Source organism: Temnothorax curvispinosus, unplaced genomic scaffold (genome assembly GCF_003070985.1).
Source record: "Temnothorax curvispinosus isolate PA1 unplaced genomic scaffold, ASM307098v1 QBEX01012454.1, whole genome shotgun sequence".
In the NCBI taxonomy this organism is placed as follows: Eukaryota; Metazoa; Arthropoda; class Insecta; order Hymenoptera; family Formicidae; genus Temnothorax; species Temnothorax curvispinosus.
Genome location: NW_020222234.1, coordinates 1033654 through 1049445, shown reverse-complemented (window position 1 = coordinate 1049445; position 15792 = coordinate 1033654). Strand labels below are relative to the sequence as shown.

General features: G+C 42.0%; 1 protein-coding gene across 3 annotated transcripts in view; it reads left to right on the top strand.

Annotated features, from left to right (window-relative positions):
• LOC112462483 overlaps window positions 1–15792 on the top strand; it is a 291597-nt gene that overhangs the window by 168911 nt on the left and 106894 nt on the right. For all 3 annotated transcript variants that reach the window (XM_025028281.1, XM_025028283.1, XM_025028282.1), the window contains exon 6: window positions 1376–1465. In XM_025028281.1, the coding sequence (XP_024884049.1) occupies window positions 1376–1465 (90 nt within the window). The remainder of the gene's footprint in view (window positions 1–1375; window positions 1466–15792) is intronic.

The window sequence follows — 15792 nt, the reverse complement described above, 5'->3', positions numbered from 1 at the left end:
GAGAGAGAGAGAGAGAGAGAGAGAGAGAGAGAGAGAGAGAGAGAGAGCGTCGTATAGAGAAAAGGTGAATCGACCGGCGTTGATTTATGCTTGATTACATTTCCCGCGAGATCTGCCGGCGCGCATGCAGTTCTGCATAAGTGAATGCGCTTTGACGAGACGCTTGCGCGCCGCACGCCGCTCGCGCTCGCTTACTTTCGATTATTTCTGCGCCGTCATGAATGAGACGTCCGGTATTCGCGCCGGCTACTCGCGGTAGTAACGCTATTTAAAATGCCGAGACGTGAGATACATATTATTCGACGTGTTACTCACGAAGGTAGAAAGTGCTCCGTCGTGCGCGTGATGCATCGCGATGCGTATACGCCTGGAGAAGAAGGTGAATATATCGCGCGCACATTTCGCCGTTCACCTTTGCCGGTCTCTGACAGAAGGTGACGAGGGTTAAAAGGTGGAATTAGAGGGAGCCTTTCAACCGAAGGTCAAGCTCGCGGGCTAGCACGGTCCAACGTACATTTCTGCATGCGTGTACGCACGTGCGTAATGTACGTGCTCGCGCTATCGGGCCACCGATGCGCACGCTTCCGATCGCGATTAATCGATAAACGCGCTTCGTTTCGGTAGCGAGCGCGCGCGCGCTTCGATCGATCTCTGTATCTCGTAAAGCGGATATTAATCGTAGAGACGTATTTAATGGTTCGATGAAGCATGCTGGCATTATTCATCGTAGAGATATGTTTTCATTTTTAATAGTTCAGCATGATGTGCGCGTTTGTTTAACAGAAGAAATTGAACATCGAATGCTACTACTTGAATCGATAATACGTCGAATAATAATAAGTTTTATAATTAATTGTTTAACATTTTAGTATGTTTAATTGCGAATATTAATTAAGCTCTTAAGACACATCGTTTATTGAATAAAAATCAAAATTAATCACCAAGACCTTTTCTGTAGGGAAAGAAATAACTTTCTTTTTTAATCACATTTTCTTATCATAATAATCTACAACTTGTTAATAAAAAGATTTTACAAAATAGTAAGATAATAACAAATAATCTGATCTAAACTATAGAAAAGATTTTATATAATCACAAAATGATTTTATGAATTCAGTTATAAAATTGTCAGTTAATTTCCGACTCATCAAAAAGCAATTACTCGATCTTATTTGGGGACGAATGAATCTGGATGAATCACATCAAGATTCGTTCAGCTGTCGGTTTTGTATTGCTGACCCTATACATGATATTGGATTCAATTACTGATTTCTGCTAGTATTCAATTCAGCTGTCAAATTAACGTGCAAAAGGCTAAGAGATACTCTTGTTATCGCAGATGTGGTAGTAACAAGATCTTTCGTTCTGGTTTCAGGAACTAAAAAGCGTATCGACGATGTAGCATCACCAAGGACTATCCACGACTTACCGGATCACGTTCTCACATGTGGCCTGTCACTTCCCGGTAAGTATTGAAAAAAAAATACTTAAAAAACGTTATACAACAAAAATAATTTTAATCATAACTATTTGACAAGAGTATTAGACTCGTAATATAGAGTGTCGAAACTCGTTAAGATAACGAAAGAATTTGAAACGATGGTTTCAATGTTTTTATAACTGTATACTTTTTAGATTATTGCTAAATATCTATCTGGAATCTATACGTTCTAGATTGTTTAAGGAGATCTCGTTTAAGTAATGAAATAACGTAGATCTCCATGTTTGAATACTTTTAGTGTGATGGTCGACTGCGCTTTTATCGTAAGCCTTTGTCTCGTATGTGAAGCAACCGGCAGAAACGTACGCTTTATACCGCACACGCGACTCCGCGTTGCTTCTCGCGTCGCGTTGCGGAAGATAACAACAACGCGGTGACCGCGAAGGAGTATGCGGAAGCTGGGACACACCCATCCACCACGTAGGGTTTCTTAGGCCTGGGTTCACACGCCCCCGCATCTTCTGCCCATTCTGTGCATCTATTTACGTATTTCGTCGAGTACACCGGGCAGATACTTCCCCGGCAGGCCGTTTCTCTCCCTTCTACCGTGATTCCGCTTTGTCGAGCGGTTGCGCCATTCTCTCTTGGCCCGCTCTCTTTGCTCTTCGTTCCGCATTGTCCCTTTCTCTCCCTTTCCGCGAGAGGCTCAGCTGGCCGGATCCGCGGATATCTAACTGTATTTTCGTAGTTGGCGCAGTTGTTGCTCTCTGTCGTCGATTAGCTCACGGCAGGAAGAGGTAGTCGCTGGACGATAGCTGAAAGGAGACTGACCGAGGATTAACCCGGCGCTAGTGTTCGCGTCACGAAACACGCTTTGCCTTAAATTACCTTGGAAAATATATAATGATCGTTCAAGCCTTTAAACGGGCATATATATTTCGAGAACTCATGTCGGACAAAAATAATGTTCATGTAAAATATTTTTTCTATGATACGTGAACATTCGTACAACAACGGACATAAAAAGTGCGGAGATCAATTCCGAGATATAACCATTACTATCGAACGATAATACCCGAGTGTTCGATTTTCCTGGTACAGTAAATGTGGTTATCGTGGCGATGGTTATCTCGTCATTATCTCGTAATAATAAACTCGAAGTGATATTAATCTACTGGGATCGATTAAAAGCAATATGTAATATCTTTACGATACACACACGCGAAACGGGGAAATCACTTCATCGAACCTCGATTTGGATCGAGTAAAGTCGATATTTTTTTCAGCGTGTCCCGATATCGATTCATGTAACAGTCCCTCCTACGAAGCGGGGCGTCCTGCAACGGTAACCGGGTGAAAGGGAAAAGCGCGCTTGGCCGCTTTAATTGCAACCGAGTGTGGGATATGCGCGACTCTTTTGTGTCTCGATTAAGGAGGGACTCCCTGCAGCAACATTAACGTTAACTATCCACTTACTTGAACATGAGCTACACGCTCAGTTCGCACGCCTTCGTGTTCCTTGGTGTTCCTTGCGCGTCCATCCCATTTATATGGCTCCTCTTCTCGTAAAAGGGCCACAACGGTCCCTTCCGCCTCTCTCCGTTTCAATGAATGCACACACCTCTCTGTTTCTCTACGTCTCACACACATACCGTACACTCTTTCGTACGTCTACCATACACTCCTCTTCCCGCTACCTTTTCTTACCTCCCGGTATCACCTCCGTGTTCATGCTCCCTTCGCGTGCCTCCCGTATTCTCCCTCCCGTTCCTTTCTTCCGCCCGTCTTCGTGGCTCGCTCAGCTGGCCGGATCCACGTATGTCTAACTGTATCCCGTAGTTGGCGAAGCCTGCCGCTTTGTCGCCGATTAGCTGACTGGTGCGCGGGCAGGCTGAGAGACGATGGGCGACGAACTAATGGGCTCCGGCGTGCTTCGAACGGGAAAAATAAACGGTAAGAAACGCGCCGCCAGTTGTTAGTTTTAATTACAGTAAAACGCACGCGGCGCTTCTTACGGGACTGAACACGATCCGCGCGAGAGACCCTTAGAGGTGGATTGCCCTTTCGTAGCCAAGTAAAAGCGAATGTACACGGTTTACTTTGAATGATCGTTCCCGATGACTCATGAAAAGCGAACGCGGTGAACGAGTAAATTTTTGTCTAAATGAATAGAGAAACGAATTATATCAACACAGTTATATAATTTTTCAATATAATTTTCTAGAAAGTAAAAAATAATGAGATATAATTCTAATTATAAATCACTTGATGTGCTTCTTTTATATTTATGATTGATATTTTTATTATTGATAAAAACGAATTATTGAGAATTATTAAGAACAGAATTTCTTCCCGTTTTTTTCTTAAAGAGTTCACGCTATCTGTTTTTTGTTTATTGCGAATGATTTATTAGACAAAATTCTCAGCATCAAGTATATATCCTCGCGGAAATATTGATGACCACGTTTCGACCCACGTATCTTCGTACTTCACATTCCCGCACCTATTTATACTGCCTTTCTTTCCTGACGATGGTAGTTCCTCGCGTGTCTCGTTAGGCTCTCCTCTCTCGTTTCTCTTTCTTCGTCCATCGATTCCGCCTTCAACGCTCGACGCTTGCGGTGCTCTCCTCCGTCTGGTCGTGCTCACTTCCTTCATTCCGCCACCTTGATTGCAACAAAGCGCAACGTTGTTTCGGTTTCGTGGGATCCCGTTGGAGCTGCCCCGCGGGGGCCTGAGTTTCCGACTCGTCTCGAGCAATCTCCGCGCGATTTTCCGGCCGTCTCACGTCGCTCGGATTCTCTACACCTTAATGTCTACATGCCCACGTTGCATGTACCATTCCTCCCGTGATACCGATGCGGTGTATACGCGATGAGAACGTAGGAATTTGCGAGAAAGTCTGTTGACAATCTGCCTGGTGGCGGAAGCGCACTGCCCGTTCAAGAAATCTAAACGCTGTCTTTTAGATAATCGCCTATTGTGCAAAATCGCACAGGATGCGAGGGCTTTATGTGCATAACGTTTATTCTACTTACTCTTGAAATAACAGCATGCATGACCGTCAATTACTCGACTAAGTATGAAGAACAAAAACAAAACTATCCTTAAGTTTTTCAGAAGTACAGCTGTACTTTTTACATATTTTTAACGTAAACGCTGTTATTTTTGTCGTAAAGATAGCTGCAATGTGCTTCTTCACTTTGGCGAGCGATATTGCTAATAAAATTTCCAAAGATACGTTTAGAAATGTCTGGTTTATAAAATTGAAGAATTTGTAACGTCTAAGGGTAACGATTAAAGAATGTTAGAGTGTTAGTCATTATTGCTAGAAGTGTTCGATTCATTTTGACACGAGCACGAGATCGCGTAAAGCGTGTAAAAATACGTATTGAAAGTTAAACACAAATAGCTAATCCTCTTCCTAGTCATCATCCAATGTTACAAGTCTCTTGGTGTACGAAGTGGGTCTCTCGGTACGTCATCCGAACAACACGCTTCTGCTTCCTCGTCATTGATTCTCCGCGTTCCTCAAGCAGCGGCCAGCTCAAGACTCCCCTTGTTATATCCTCTTCTTTCTCTCCCTCGGTCGTTTCCTTTCCTCTTCCCACGGATTCCCTGCTGGAGAGATCACCGGGTGCCTAACTGTAATCCCGTAGTTGGCGAAGCTGCCGCTTTGTCGCCGATTAGCTGGTCGGGGAGTTGCGCTGAGCCGAGTCGAGCCGAGTCGAGCCGCGCGGTCGCTTAAAAGAGGTGGGACGGAGCAGGAAGAGGAAGCGCAGGAGATCGCGGCGTCGTGCCGCGTTTACGCCCGCCGGGCAAAGAGGTGCAAGTACGACAAACGACCGCGGCCGAAGTTCAAGCGGGTGCTGGCTTCGAGAGAGTCGGATTGGAGAGCATTAACGAGCCCGCGTGTGCACGTTGACGGCCTTTGCGGCCGTTCACGTACGTATTTTCTTCTGCGCTCGCCGCTTTTTCCGCAGCTTATTCTCCGAAGCGGGAATTCCGCGGAAGCGACGACTTGTGCGCGATCGAAATTTCGCGAGATCTAGTTCTCCCTCGATTAGATCTAATCGACGTATGAGACGTTTCGATCAATTAGCGAGCTCGTTGCGTGGACGTTGACTCAATCCGTCGACTTCATTAGGCGTATCCGCATAAATTATCGGAAAATGTTACCACGTCAGGAGAAATCGCCCCGGCTCGATTTACGCCAGGAATCGCAGATTTATAAGGTAGCTCTCCGCGTGGCGCGTACACGGTCGCAGCAGGTGAGCAGAGCGTGTAATAGAATCCTCGAGAGAGGCGTTGAGAATTTATACAGGGTGCTTCGTGAAGTTTGCATTGATCTTTATCGATTTTTCGATACACTTAAAGTAAACGTTTTCCTTACATGAAAATTTGACTCGTACTGTAATTCCGAAGACTTATCTCGGTGATTTAACGTTCAAGAGTAGAGATTTAGAAGGAATGAAGGTTTAGGGGCGCAAACAGTCAATTAGTATTTAATTAGACATATTCCGATAGCATCATAGCGAGACTTAATCGTACAAATATTTAATATTAAAGAAGAATAGCTCGATCGAATGATTCTTAAATCAAAACCTTGATACGAAGTTTATGAAGCGCTCTGTACGAGAAGCGCGATATATCAGCGGGACAGCGGCTGGATATCCTCGTTAAATTAGACGAAGAACGAACGACGACGAGGTCGAGCAGCGGCGTAAATTGCGACACCCCGTATACGTATTTACACGTGCTGTGATTTATGATTTTATGCAGGTCAAACCGTGTCTACGAGTCGTGTGTGTGTGTGCAAGACGATTGCCCGCGCCTCTTCTTCACGGGGTTCAAACTAATGCGCAGATCAAACTGATTCGCCTAACTCAAACTCGAGCACGCCGCATGCTAACCCGTCGTAAGTCTCGTGAAAGCGGTCGGCTGTTTACGACCTCTCGCTCGACGATAAAGTCGTTCACGGCGGCGCACCGCGCCGCGCCGCGCCGCGCCGCGCCGCGCCGTCGTGGTGACTTGGCCGAGACTAATCTTCGTCCGGCAATATGCACACAGACGGAGGATCGAGCGTAATACGGGATTATTTAAGCGGTTGAAAAGGTAAATACGCGATTGTTCGAGACCGGTTTCACTTGCGCGCACTGGTTATCTCTGACTTTAGTTTTAATAAGTTGAATGCTATACGCAACTTTCGATTACCTTCATAAAAATCTAGTTGAAAGTTATACGTCCGGCGTTATGATGTAGCAACTTTTCAGATATACGTCGTTTGGGTTGCTTTTCATTGTCAGTTAATTAAATTCCGGAATTTTCTAAGCACAGTTGGTTGCGTTTTATGCATATATCACTGAAATGTTTCACGTAGTGGCTTATTGTTTTATATATAACTCTGTTACGCTCAATATCATTAGTGCGTGACGTAGAAGTTATATAATTACTACTTTATAAATTAATTTATCACTCGCGAGCACGGCGGTTTTCCTTCGGAATTTTATTTCACCAAGATAAACAAAATTATGGATTGCAATTTGACATACACTGTGTTTAAGATCGGGTGCATTTAGCAAAAGAATATATCAGGTATGCAGAAGAGGAAGTGAAACGAGGATCCGGCACGAAAGATCCATATCGCCGCCTACGGCCGATGCTACTAGACGAACATTTGCGATAGGTAGATGTACTGGAATGGTAGACACTAAAGATATACTAAAGGTGATTAAGTAGATGCGGCGGAAAATATGGTTACACACAGTTGAAACGATTAATCCAATCTAAGACGATCAGGTGATGGTATTTAGGCTCTTCTGACATCAATATTAATTAAGACCAATGAATAGCAGAACCGTAATTTGTTGATGTGTTCTTTTCTTCGTAAGAAAATATATTCGCGTTATTGTTGCCGTTCAAGTAAAAGCTATTGTAAAAAAAAAAATGCACAGCACAATACTTAACGAGGAGAAAAATATGATATATTCATAAATAAGATATCTTAATTAATAATGAAAAAACAGGAAACAAATGAATTATTTATATATCTGTGTAATTTAATAATACATCTTAAAATCTGTTTTGTATTACATAATGTAGAGCAGTTAGTAGTAACTTATTATTCTTATGAATTGTGTGTGCTATTACACTGAATGCTTCATTATGTGTCTTTGATTATCGTTTTACAGTCGGCGCTTCGGGAACAATTCGGAACGCCGACGATAATCCCATCCGTCGCATTACGAAAGTCGACCCACGCGCTAATAGGCGCATGCGGGTATTTAAATCGAGTACCATCATATCCGGCATTTCATCCGCCATCGTCGATCGATCGCGTCTAACTAGTCGAGCGTATCAGCCGGTACTCTCGCGGGCCTAATTACATGGAAGTATTTTATTATCGTGACACCGTGCGCCCGCGATGAATCAATGGCCATTTATCGTAGGATAACGCACACACGCCTTGATGCGTGCCTCCTGACCGGCAACCAGAGGCCCATGGCCTTCATGTGGGCGGAATAGGCCAGAGAGTCTTACACGCCGTCCTCGGAAAAACCGCGATGTGTGTGTGTGTGTGTGTGTGTGTGTTGCGCGCATCGGAACCGCGATAATTTATCACGCGTAGAAAATGGCGAAAATTTACGTCTCTTCCGCGCCTCGCCGCCCGCGTATGGACGAGTTATGATAATGGACGTATTTATGCGAAGGGGATTTCTCGTGCCGGGCTCGGATCGCGCCCCGAGTTTATTAGCCTAATTAGCTATGCATGGTTTACGGTACATTGTGCGTTCTTTCGAGCATGCGAGCTTCGAGCGACGTGATAATTAAATACGTAGCAAGAGAAGGTGGAGACTACCGTACCGTCGATAATTTTTAACTGTACATTTGCTTGTAATACATAAATCAGATATGGAACGCGTTCTGCATACAGTAAGAGTAGGTATCTAGAAAAATGTGTCGCAGCTAAAAAGTAACATATAGTTCAAAATTTTTATGTATAGCTCTTATACAAGAAAATTGATTTTTATCAGATGAACATAGAATTTAGTCATTTCATCTGTATTGCATGGTTTTTTAATATATTTTGATATCAATTTAACAGAATAATGTATTTCAACAACAAAACTTACGACCGACGTTTACTATTAGATCCTAACGAATATATATATATAATATATATATCTTATATTATATATATATATATATATATATATATATATATATATATATATATATATCTTATATTTTTCCAAAAGAAAATATTCGTGCTCGCTCTGAAATAAAGAGGGTAAGATGGATATGTTGTATCCTCAACATGTAAGACATCCTTAATGGCTGCCAGGCTATACTCAACCCCGTTTACCTTGTAATTAGGGGATTACGAAATTGTTACTCTGACTGAGAATATATCGAAGCTTGGCTAAGCCGGGGATATACGTGCCTGCGAGCGTGTAAAAAGAGAGGCATACGTTCCCCGCGTACATTCGACATGCGATAAACTATGTGATCCACCATCGAAGCATCATCTCGCTCTCCTCATCGAAGATGGCACGCGCATATCTGAACGCGAGAACACGGAGGCCGGGCAAACACTCCGATATCACGATTTCAGCGATTTAGAAACGGCTCGTTACGACTATGCGATCATCGGCCGTCTCTCGCGTATTATTACGAAAATCCCGATTACCTGATTCCGCGTAATTACCGTCATTACCGCAGGTATCGCGATGGTGAGAAAATTAGAGAAAATCTTTGGGATCTCTTCCTAAGAAATCCGTATCCAGAGAGCACGTGACACGACAAGTACCTATACGCGCGTACCATCAAAAGAAATGGATTTTAGAAAGTAAATGCCACTCGAGCATGCAAATTATAACGAAACGTTTATGAACATTTCCACGTTGTAATGAAACATATAGGAGTATACTGCTTAAAGATATGAATTTGTACCGGCTCTAACAACTTAATGACATAAACTTTGGAAAACGGACAAATAGAAATTCGGCCGTGGAACGTAAATTGCGTCTTTCCTGGCGAATGAATTCGCCTGTGTCTTTAGAGATCGTTCAAGGTGTGATTCGTGCTGGGCGCCAAGGAACTCTGATTTTCCGCTCGGATACGTTGAAACATTATGCCGTGCGACTGGCAACGAGCTTGTGACGAATAGCGATATCCGCTGGTGCATGGTGCTCGCGCAAACTGGCGTCCATGGATAAAAACGTGAAATGTGTATCTCGCATTAGGGTCGGCGTGCGGCCAGATTAAGTGGATTCTAGTTTTCGCTTCTCTCCGTGGCTATGTTCGCTAACTTTGCTAATGAAGTTTGAAAGCCGCGAAACGCGAACGTGTGTACGCGTATGCAAATAGGACTTATTTATGAGTCTGGATATTCTCGCGTTCTATAACAAGTCAAAGGCTCTCTGAAAATCCCAAGCGTGCATAACTTGGAATCACGTATAGCATCGGCGTTCGAGGATAGTTTTACTATAATTTGTTTGTGGATTCGCTACGGTGAAGATAAAGTTCTTCAAAAAATTATTAACAATTTTTGACGATTATTCATTCAACTTTTAGAGTGCAAAGTAGTTTACGGCTTCGCAGTCGCGCATGGTTTCCTCTCTCATATATAAATAAATTATTACAATCTATGTCAGAATCTGACCCTTTGAGGATACTTCTACGCTTTACTTTCAATAATACCATTGGATAATGGTCTGTAGTTTCACCATTTATCATCATTTATCATTATTCTTCATCTCAATTTAGCGTTAACGATTCGTATTAAGCAAACAGAGCTCGGAAATAAGTATACGCATTTTGGGATAAAAGTGCGGTCGAAATCAGGGTTAATGTATTTGAAGAAAACCACAAAAGTGCAACCGGGACATTACTCAAGGGATTAATATTGTACTTTATCGTGCGCGCGTAATCCACAGCGGGCACCGTGAATCTGTTTGTCGTAAAACTTACCGTGTTACGAGTATGCGCGCTCGGCGAGCTTTGCTTTCCCTCAAAAATCGCCGCAAAATTATACCTCTCGCCATTTAATACCGGTGATGCACGCGAGACGGAGCATTATAATTTTCGATACTCGATAATCACGGTGTCCGGCCCTCGTTTTAGGTGCTCTTTAGGCCGCGGCCTGGGCACGCAGGCAATTACGCGGTAATCGTAGATATCGCGCACGCAGGCTGAATTCAGGGTACGACCCAGATCCCAAGAGAGAAGAGGAGGCTGCCCATCGTGCGGCGCGGCGCGGGATAAGGTTTCGCCGAGGCCAATCGATAATGCCTCCCCGAGTGATCGATGCGCCTCGCCCGATTATTGGCGCGCGTTATTAACTGTCCGTCGTGCAGATTTTCCGCGGCACTAATTGCGATGCACGCGGATCCCGAAACGGGGCGGCTGCGTTTATTGGCGCCGTGCGAATGTTGCCGCGCGCCAAAAAAAGCCGCAGGCCATATAGCGGTTGACTCGTTCGCGAAACGGAGATACTCAAAGAAGTCGGCTGTTGCCAGCTGCATTCGTTGATTGGATAATTGAGCACGATTCTAGGTGTTTCGCCAACTTGTGTGATTTACCCGTTTCTTGCTACCGCGAATTTTCACATTATTTCGCCTTAATTATTGAGAGCGTTATGTACTTTCCTTCGAGTCCAAAAGTAACGGCGCGTAGTTTGCCAGGGCGAATATTTGCACGTAAATTCACGCGAATAATATTGTTAAGCATCCAAGATCTTAGTCTTGATCGTTTAACGGCGCTTTCCTTAATTTGAATTTATATCATATATACGGTCATATTTTCATTTACTTAATGTGTATTTACCTTGTTGCGTAAATTGCGTTATGCATGAATTTTTGTTTAATAGTTTATTCTGCATTAGAAACGTTATTACTTCAAATATAAACTTGATTATTGTGAATTATGTTGTGAAAATTAGTAGATATATAACAGGTACATGTTAACTTTAAGATATCGAATGCTTGGAATAGTGACATTTTTAGAGAATATTTGATTATACTTATCGAGTATATATGTTAATGAAAATTATTTTACAGTATGCAATGAACTTATTATAAAAGAGAACAACAAAGAGACGAATGCGTTCATTAGTCGTTGAAAAGTATCTATTAGATACCTACAACTAATTTTTTTGCGGAGATCCACGTTCTTAACTTCTAATCTCGTATGCAATACGATATTGATGATATCTCATTAATCATTGACATATATCTGATTTTAATTTAAAAACTTCGCGGCTTCGAAGCACTATTTGTGCAGAGGAGCCGCGTGGTAATAAATGCACTCCGCGGATTTGTCAGAGAGGAATGCAAACGGTAATCGCAATCGCAGATTAGACCCAACAAGTGTGTCCAATCAATATTTCTCTCATTTAGATAAGTTCCTAGTGATCAATGCGCCTCTGATCATCATCGCCGACCGATGTTTTGTACGATTTATTAACTTACTGTGAATTTTTCATTGCGCTAATCACGCTTATTATCAGTCGTCATAAAGCCGTAATACACGTACTGTGCAGAACATATTTGAAACAATAATTCAATAATTATATTTACACATAACATTAATTCCTCGTGTTAAGTGTCGGTTTGGTATGTAGTTTTTCTAAATTTAAACATACAAAATCATTATTTTAAATCTTATACAATAATGTACAGGTGATGTTAATAAAGTCTAAGTTGATAGTGAGAGAAGTTATCCGAATTATTTGAACTATGCGGCCAGAGTAAACCATTGAACTGTAAAACATGATCAGATTTACTCATTATAACAGCTGTGTATACATGCGTGTAATACGCGGCTCATGTTACATTACTGTGCCCGTGTTTAGCAAACGGCAATGCGATACAATACGTAAATTGATCTGTTTTGTAAGCCCGTAATGCTTTATGCGATTCTAAAACGTCCAACGTTTTGCGCCGCGCTCGTGCGAGAAAGTAGTAAGTGCACTCACGGGTAAGCCGCTCGACAGCAAGGAATGCAAGTAGTAACTGCCGCTGCATATTCGACCGGTTGTTATGAGAAATGTCCACGTAGACGTAAGTAATGTCTGACCAGCAGCCACACGGTAACTAATGCTCTAATGCTTCCAAGACTCGGTCGGAAATAATCAGAGAGGGTCGTAAATATCGATATTCGAGTATGAGAGAGAAAGAAAGAGTGAGTGAGAGAAAGAGAGAGAGAGAGGGGGGGTTGTTACTATGCTCTCGGCTTTACCGTTGACTTCTTTATTATTCGCAAACAAGATCTACGAGCTAAGAAAGACGATACTTAGCCGCTCCCTATAATAAATTTACGAACATTAACGCAATCACAAAACGGCTGTTAAATATTATAAAGCAGACAAAAAATATTTACGTTTATAAACGAGGAGAAATTATAAATTTTTATTAAAAAAATTTTTAAGAAATTATTAAGTGTACGCGGGTGCAGATTTCTGACTATCCGTGATTAATGGCTGTGCCTCTCGATATTTTAACATCTGTACTCGGGCACGCATCCCTTTATCAAATTACTTACTCGCGTCTGCACAATGTTGCGCTCGTAAACAAGGATCCGAATAATCTTGCATCGAACGATCTCCGATCGGCATATAACCGGGAGGTACTCTCGATCGCTTCTGCAAACGTAAATACGCCCACTCGCCGAAGACCCGTTATCGGCCTCTTATCACACCGATCTGTGCTCGCGGAACGAGTCGCATCTCGAAACCCGGTGTGTGCACCGATCTTATTTCCTAGGGAAATCGGCATCGAGCGCGGAGAAAAGATTCGCACAACTGGTACGAAGGATTGGAACGAATTGAATCACCGCGCGACTTTAAATACATAATAAAAGGAATTTACACGTTATTAAATTGTCTACGACTTTTGGAAATCATTTTGATTTAATGTCTCATAATTATTTGAATAATAGATTTCTCTAGTGTTTCTATGATTTGTTTCAAGATTTGTAGAAAAGAATTAAAAGCAGACTTTTGTAGAATGTAAATTTTATTGCTTGCAGAATAGCAAATAAATAAATGGCATTTGAAAATATTTAGACTTAAAAAGTAATTATGATTAGAATAGTTTCTTTAAATTTTTTTTGTGATTTCTTGATATATATGGAACTTCGAAATTAAAATAGTATGCTTTGTATAATACAGATTTTTATTTGTAAATGAGTATTTATAAATTCTGCTTAGTGAAAAATAAGACAGGAAGAAAAACAGGATAACATTTCATATAATTATTACGGAAGACGAGGAAATCATAAAATTTTCACTAGATATTTTTTAGCGCGTGTCGTTTATAGCGCAATATGTATGGGTTAATAAAGCGGAATATGCAAACGAAGCTGCGACCGGTTGGTCCGTTTCTGCTCGTAAATAGTAATGGGCATCTGTTGGCGCGGGGGCGTGAGATTCCCCATAGAGGCCTTGCACCGTCAGTGTATTAGAGAGTAATGTTAGTGGAACGGCGTGAGTGAGGAACATAGTAAATAAGTAAGAAACAAATAGAGAAACAGTCTTGATAAATATCCGTGCAAGGAAACGCATTGAAGGACGAAGTTAAAGTGCTAATTTTGAATATTTTCTAATATAATCAAACAATAGATCTATAATTTATTTAATCTTTAGAAGAAATAGAGGTTTTTCTAATATTTATATATTAGATAATGTAGCTTTTTTCCGACTTTTGTAGAGAAGTAAATTAAATTTTTTTATCACATGTTAATCAATTCTGTTTTAACCATCTTTTAAATTTGATTTAGTTGGTATTACATTTTGTAATAATTAGAACAGCATGTTCACTTTGTGAAGTTAGTCAGTAATAAATTATGCAGTATTGTAACGCAATAGAGAAATTATTTTTTCGCATATGGAAGTGTTTATTTCCTCTTCGCGGCGTTGTATAATAGCGTGAGAGTAACTAGGCACGTAAATCCGTGTTACTCTGTAAAATAGGCGGATGCCACGATGATTCGGCTTTCTCGAATCGCATTAGGCCCGATGCGTCAGCGCACGTGCATCACGCTGCATCACGCAGTGCAACTGCATCCTCGTCGGCGGACGAGCAATCGGCCGCGCGGGCTCGATCGTGCATGTATGTACGATACGTACGTGTACGTATCCGCGGTATACTCGGATCGCACGTGATTATGGTTATCACGCCGACGATTGGATCAAGTGCATTAGCCACGCACGAATCGACTATACATGCCGCGCACACATTCTGTATCACCCCGACCCTGCTGGCTCCAGCCGTCCCGGCGGAATACTTTAGGATGAGATCGAGAGACGAGGGCGTGATCCCGCGCGATCTTTACGGCCGAAGCAACCGCATTCGTGCGATCGTGAGTCAAGGTCATGGTTGTAAAGTTTGTATTTACTTTGTAACGCCTCGGCATTACCGGTTTCGCGAGTCTTCGCTCGCAAGCTTTGCTCAACAGAGTCTCTACAAGTGTTGACAAGCGGGGTTCAACAGCTGCGTGAATTAATGTTTTTCGAAGGAATTTGGTAGATGCGTTGTATAAAAAGTAATATCACTATATTTAAGAATTCACACGATTGTGCGATCTAATCCATTACTCCTCGAAGTTTGTCTTATGAACGACGATGGATACGCGAGATATGTAAAAAGATGTGCGACAAGTAGTATTAAAAATGAATACATTAATACTCGTAACGACGGTGAGGATATGTCCTACACGTGATTGAAATAGCCACCCCATGACATTTTATGAACCAATTTCTGTTTGTTTCGCGGCTAATATGGGCTATTCGGTAGCGCATTTTCTAACGGAGATCCATTCCACCTACTAATTGGTCGGCCGATCTCTCCCATGGATTCTCAATAACGGTCACGATGGGAAGATAATACCGAGGCGTGGTTAACGTCATCTTAGCGTCGCGATATGTGAGCGTCGGGTGTACGTACACGGGCGAGCGCACGACACGAGGGTCGGGTCAAGGATCGAAATGTATCCATATGTTCCCGCACTCGGCTAGAACACCTGGAGCATGTATCGCGTATGATCGACGACTGGTTTGCAGAAGTCGATGGACCGTCGAAAGGTGAAAGATTTAAGGTTAATAGAGGCGAGATTTTTCTCACCTCTATATTATCATTTTTTTTTGTACGAGAATATGTCTCGTTGATTCTAATGCATCAATATAGACTTTTGAACACTCAAACAGTAACACGCTAGATATTTTAAGCATGCAGTAACACTTACGAAATATTAGATGATATTATTAGATAATATTTCTTCAAGTGGACAAATATTTCTTATTTATATAACACCTCAAATTTTTGTTTATTTGATTCGCAGACATTTTTACT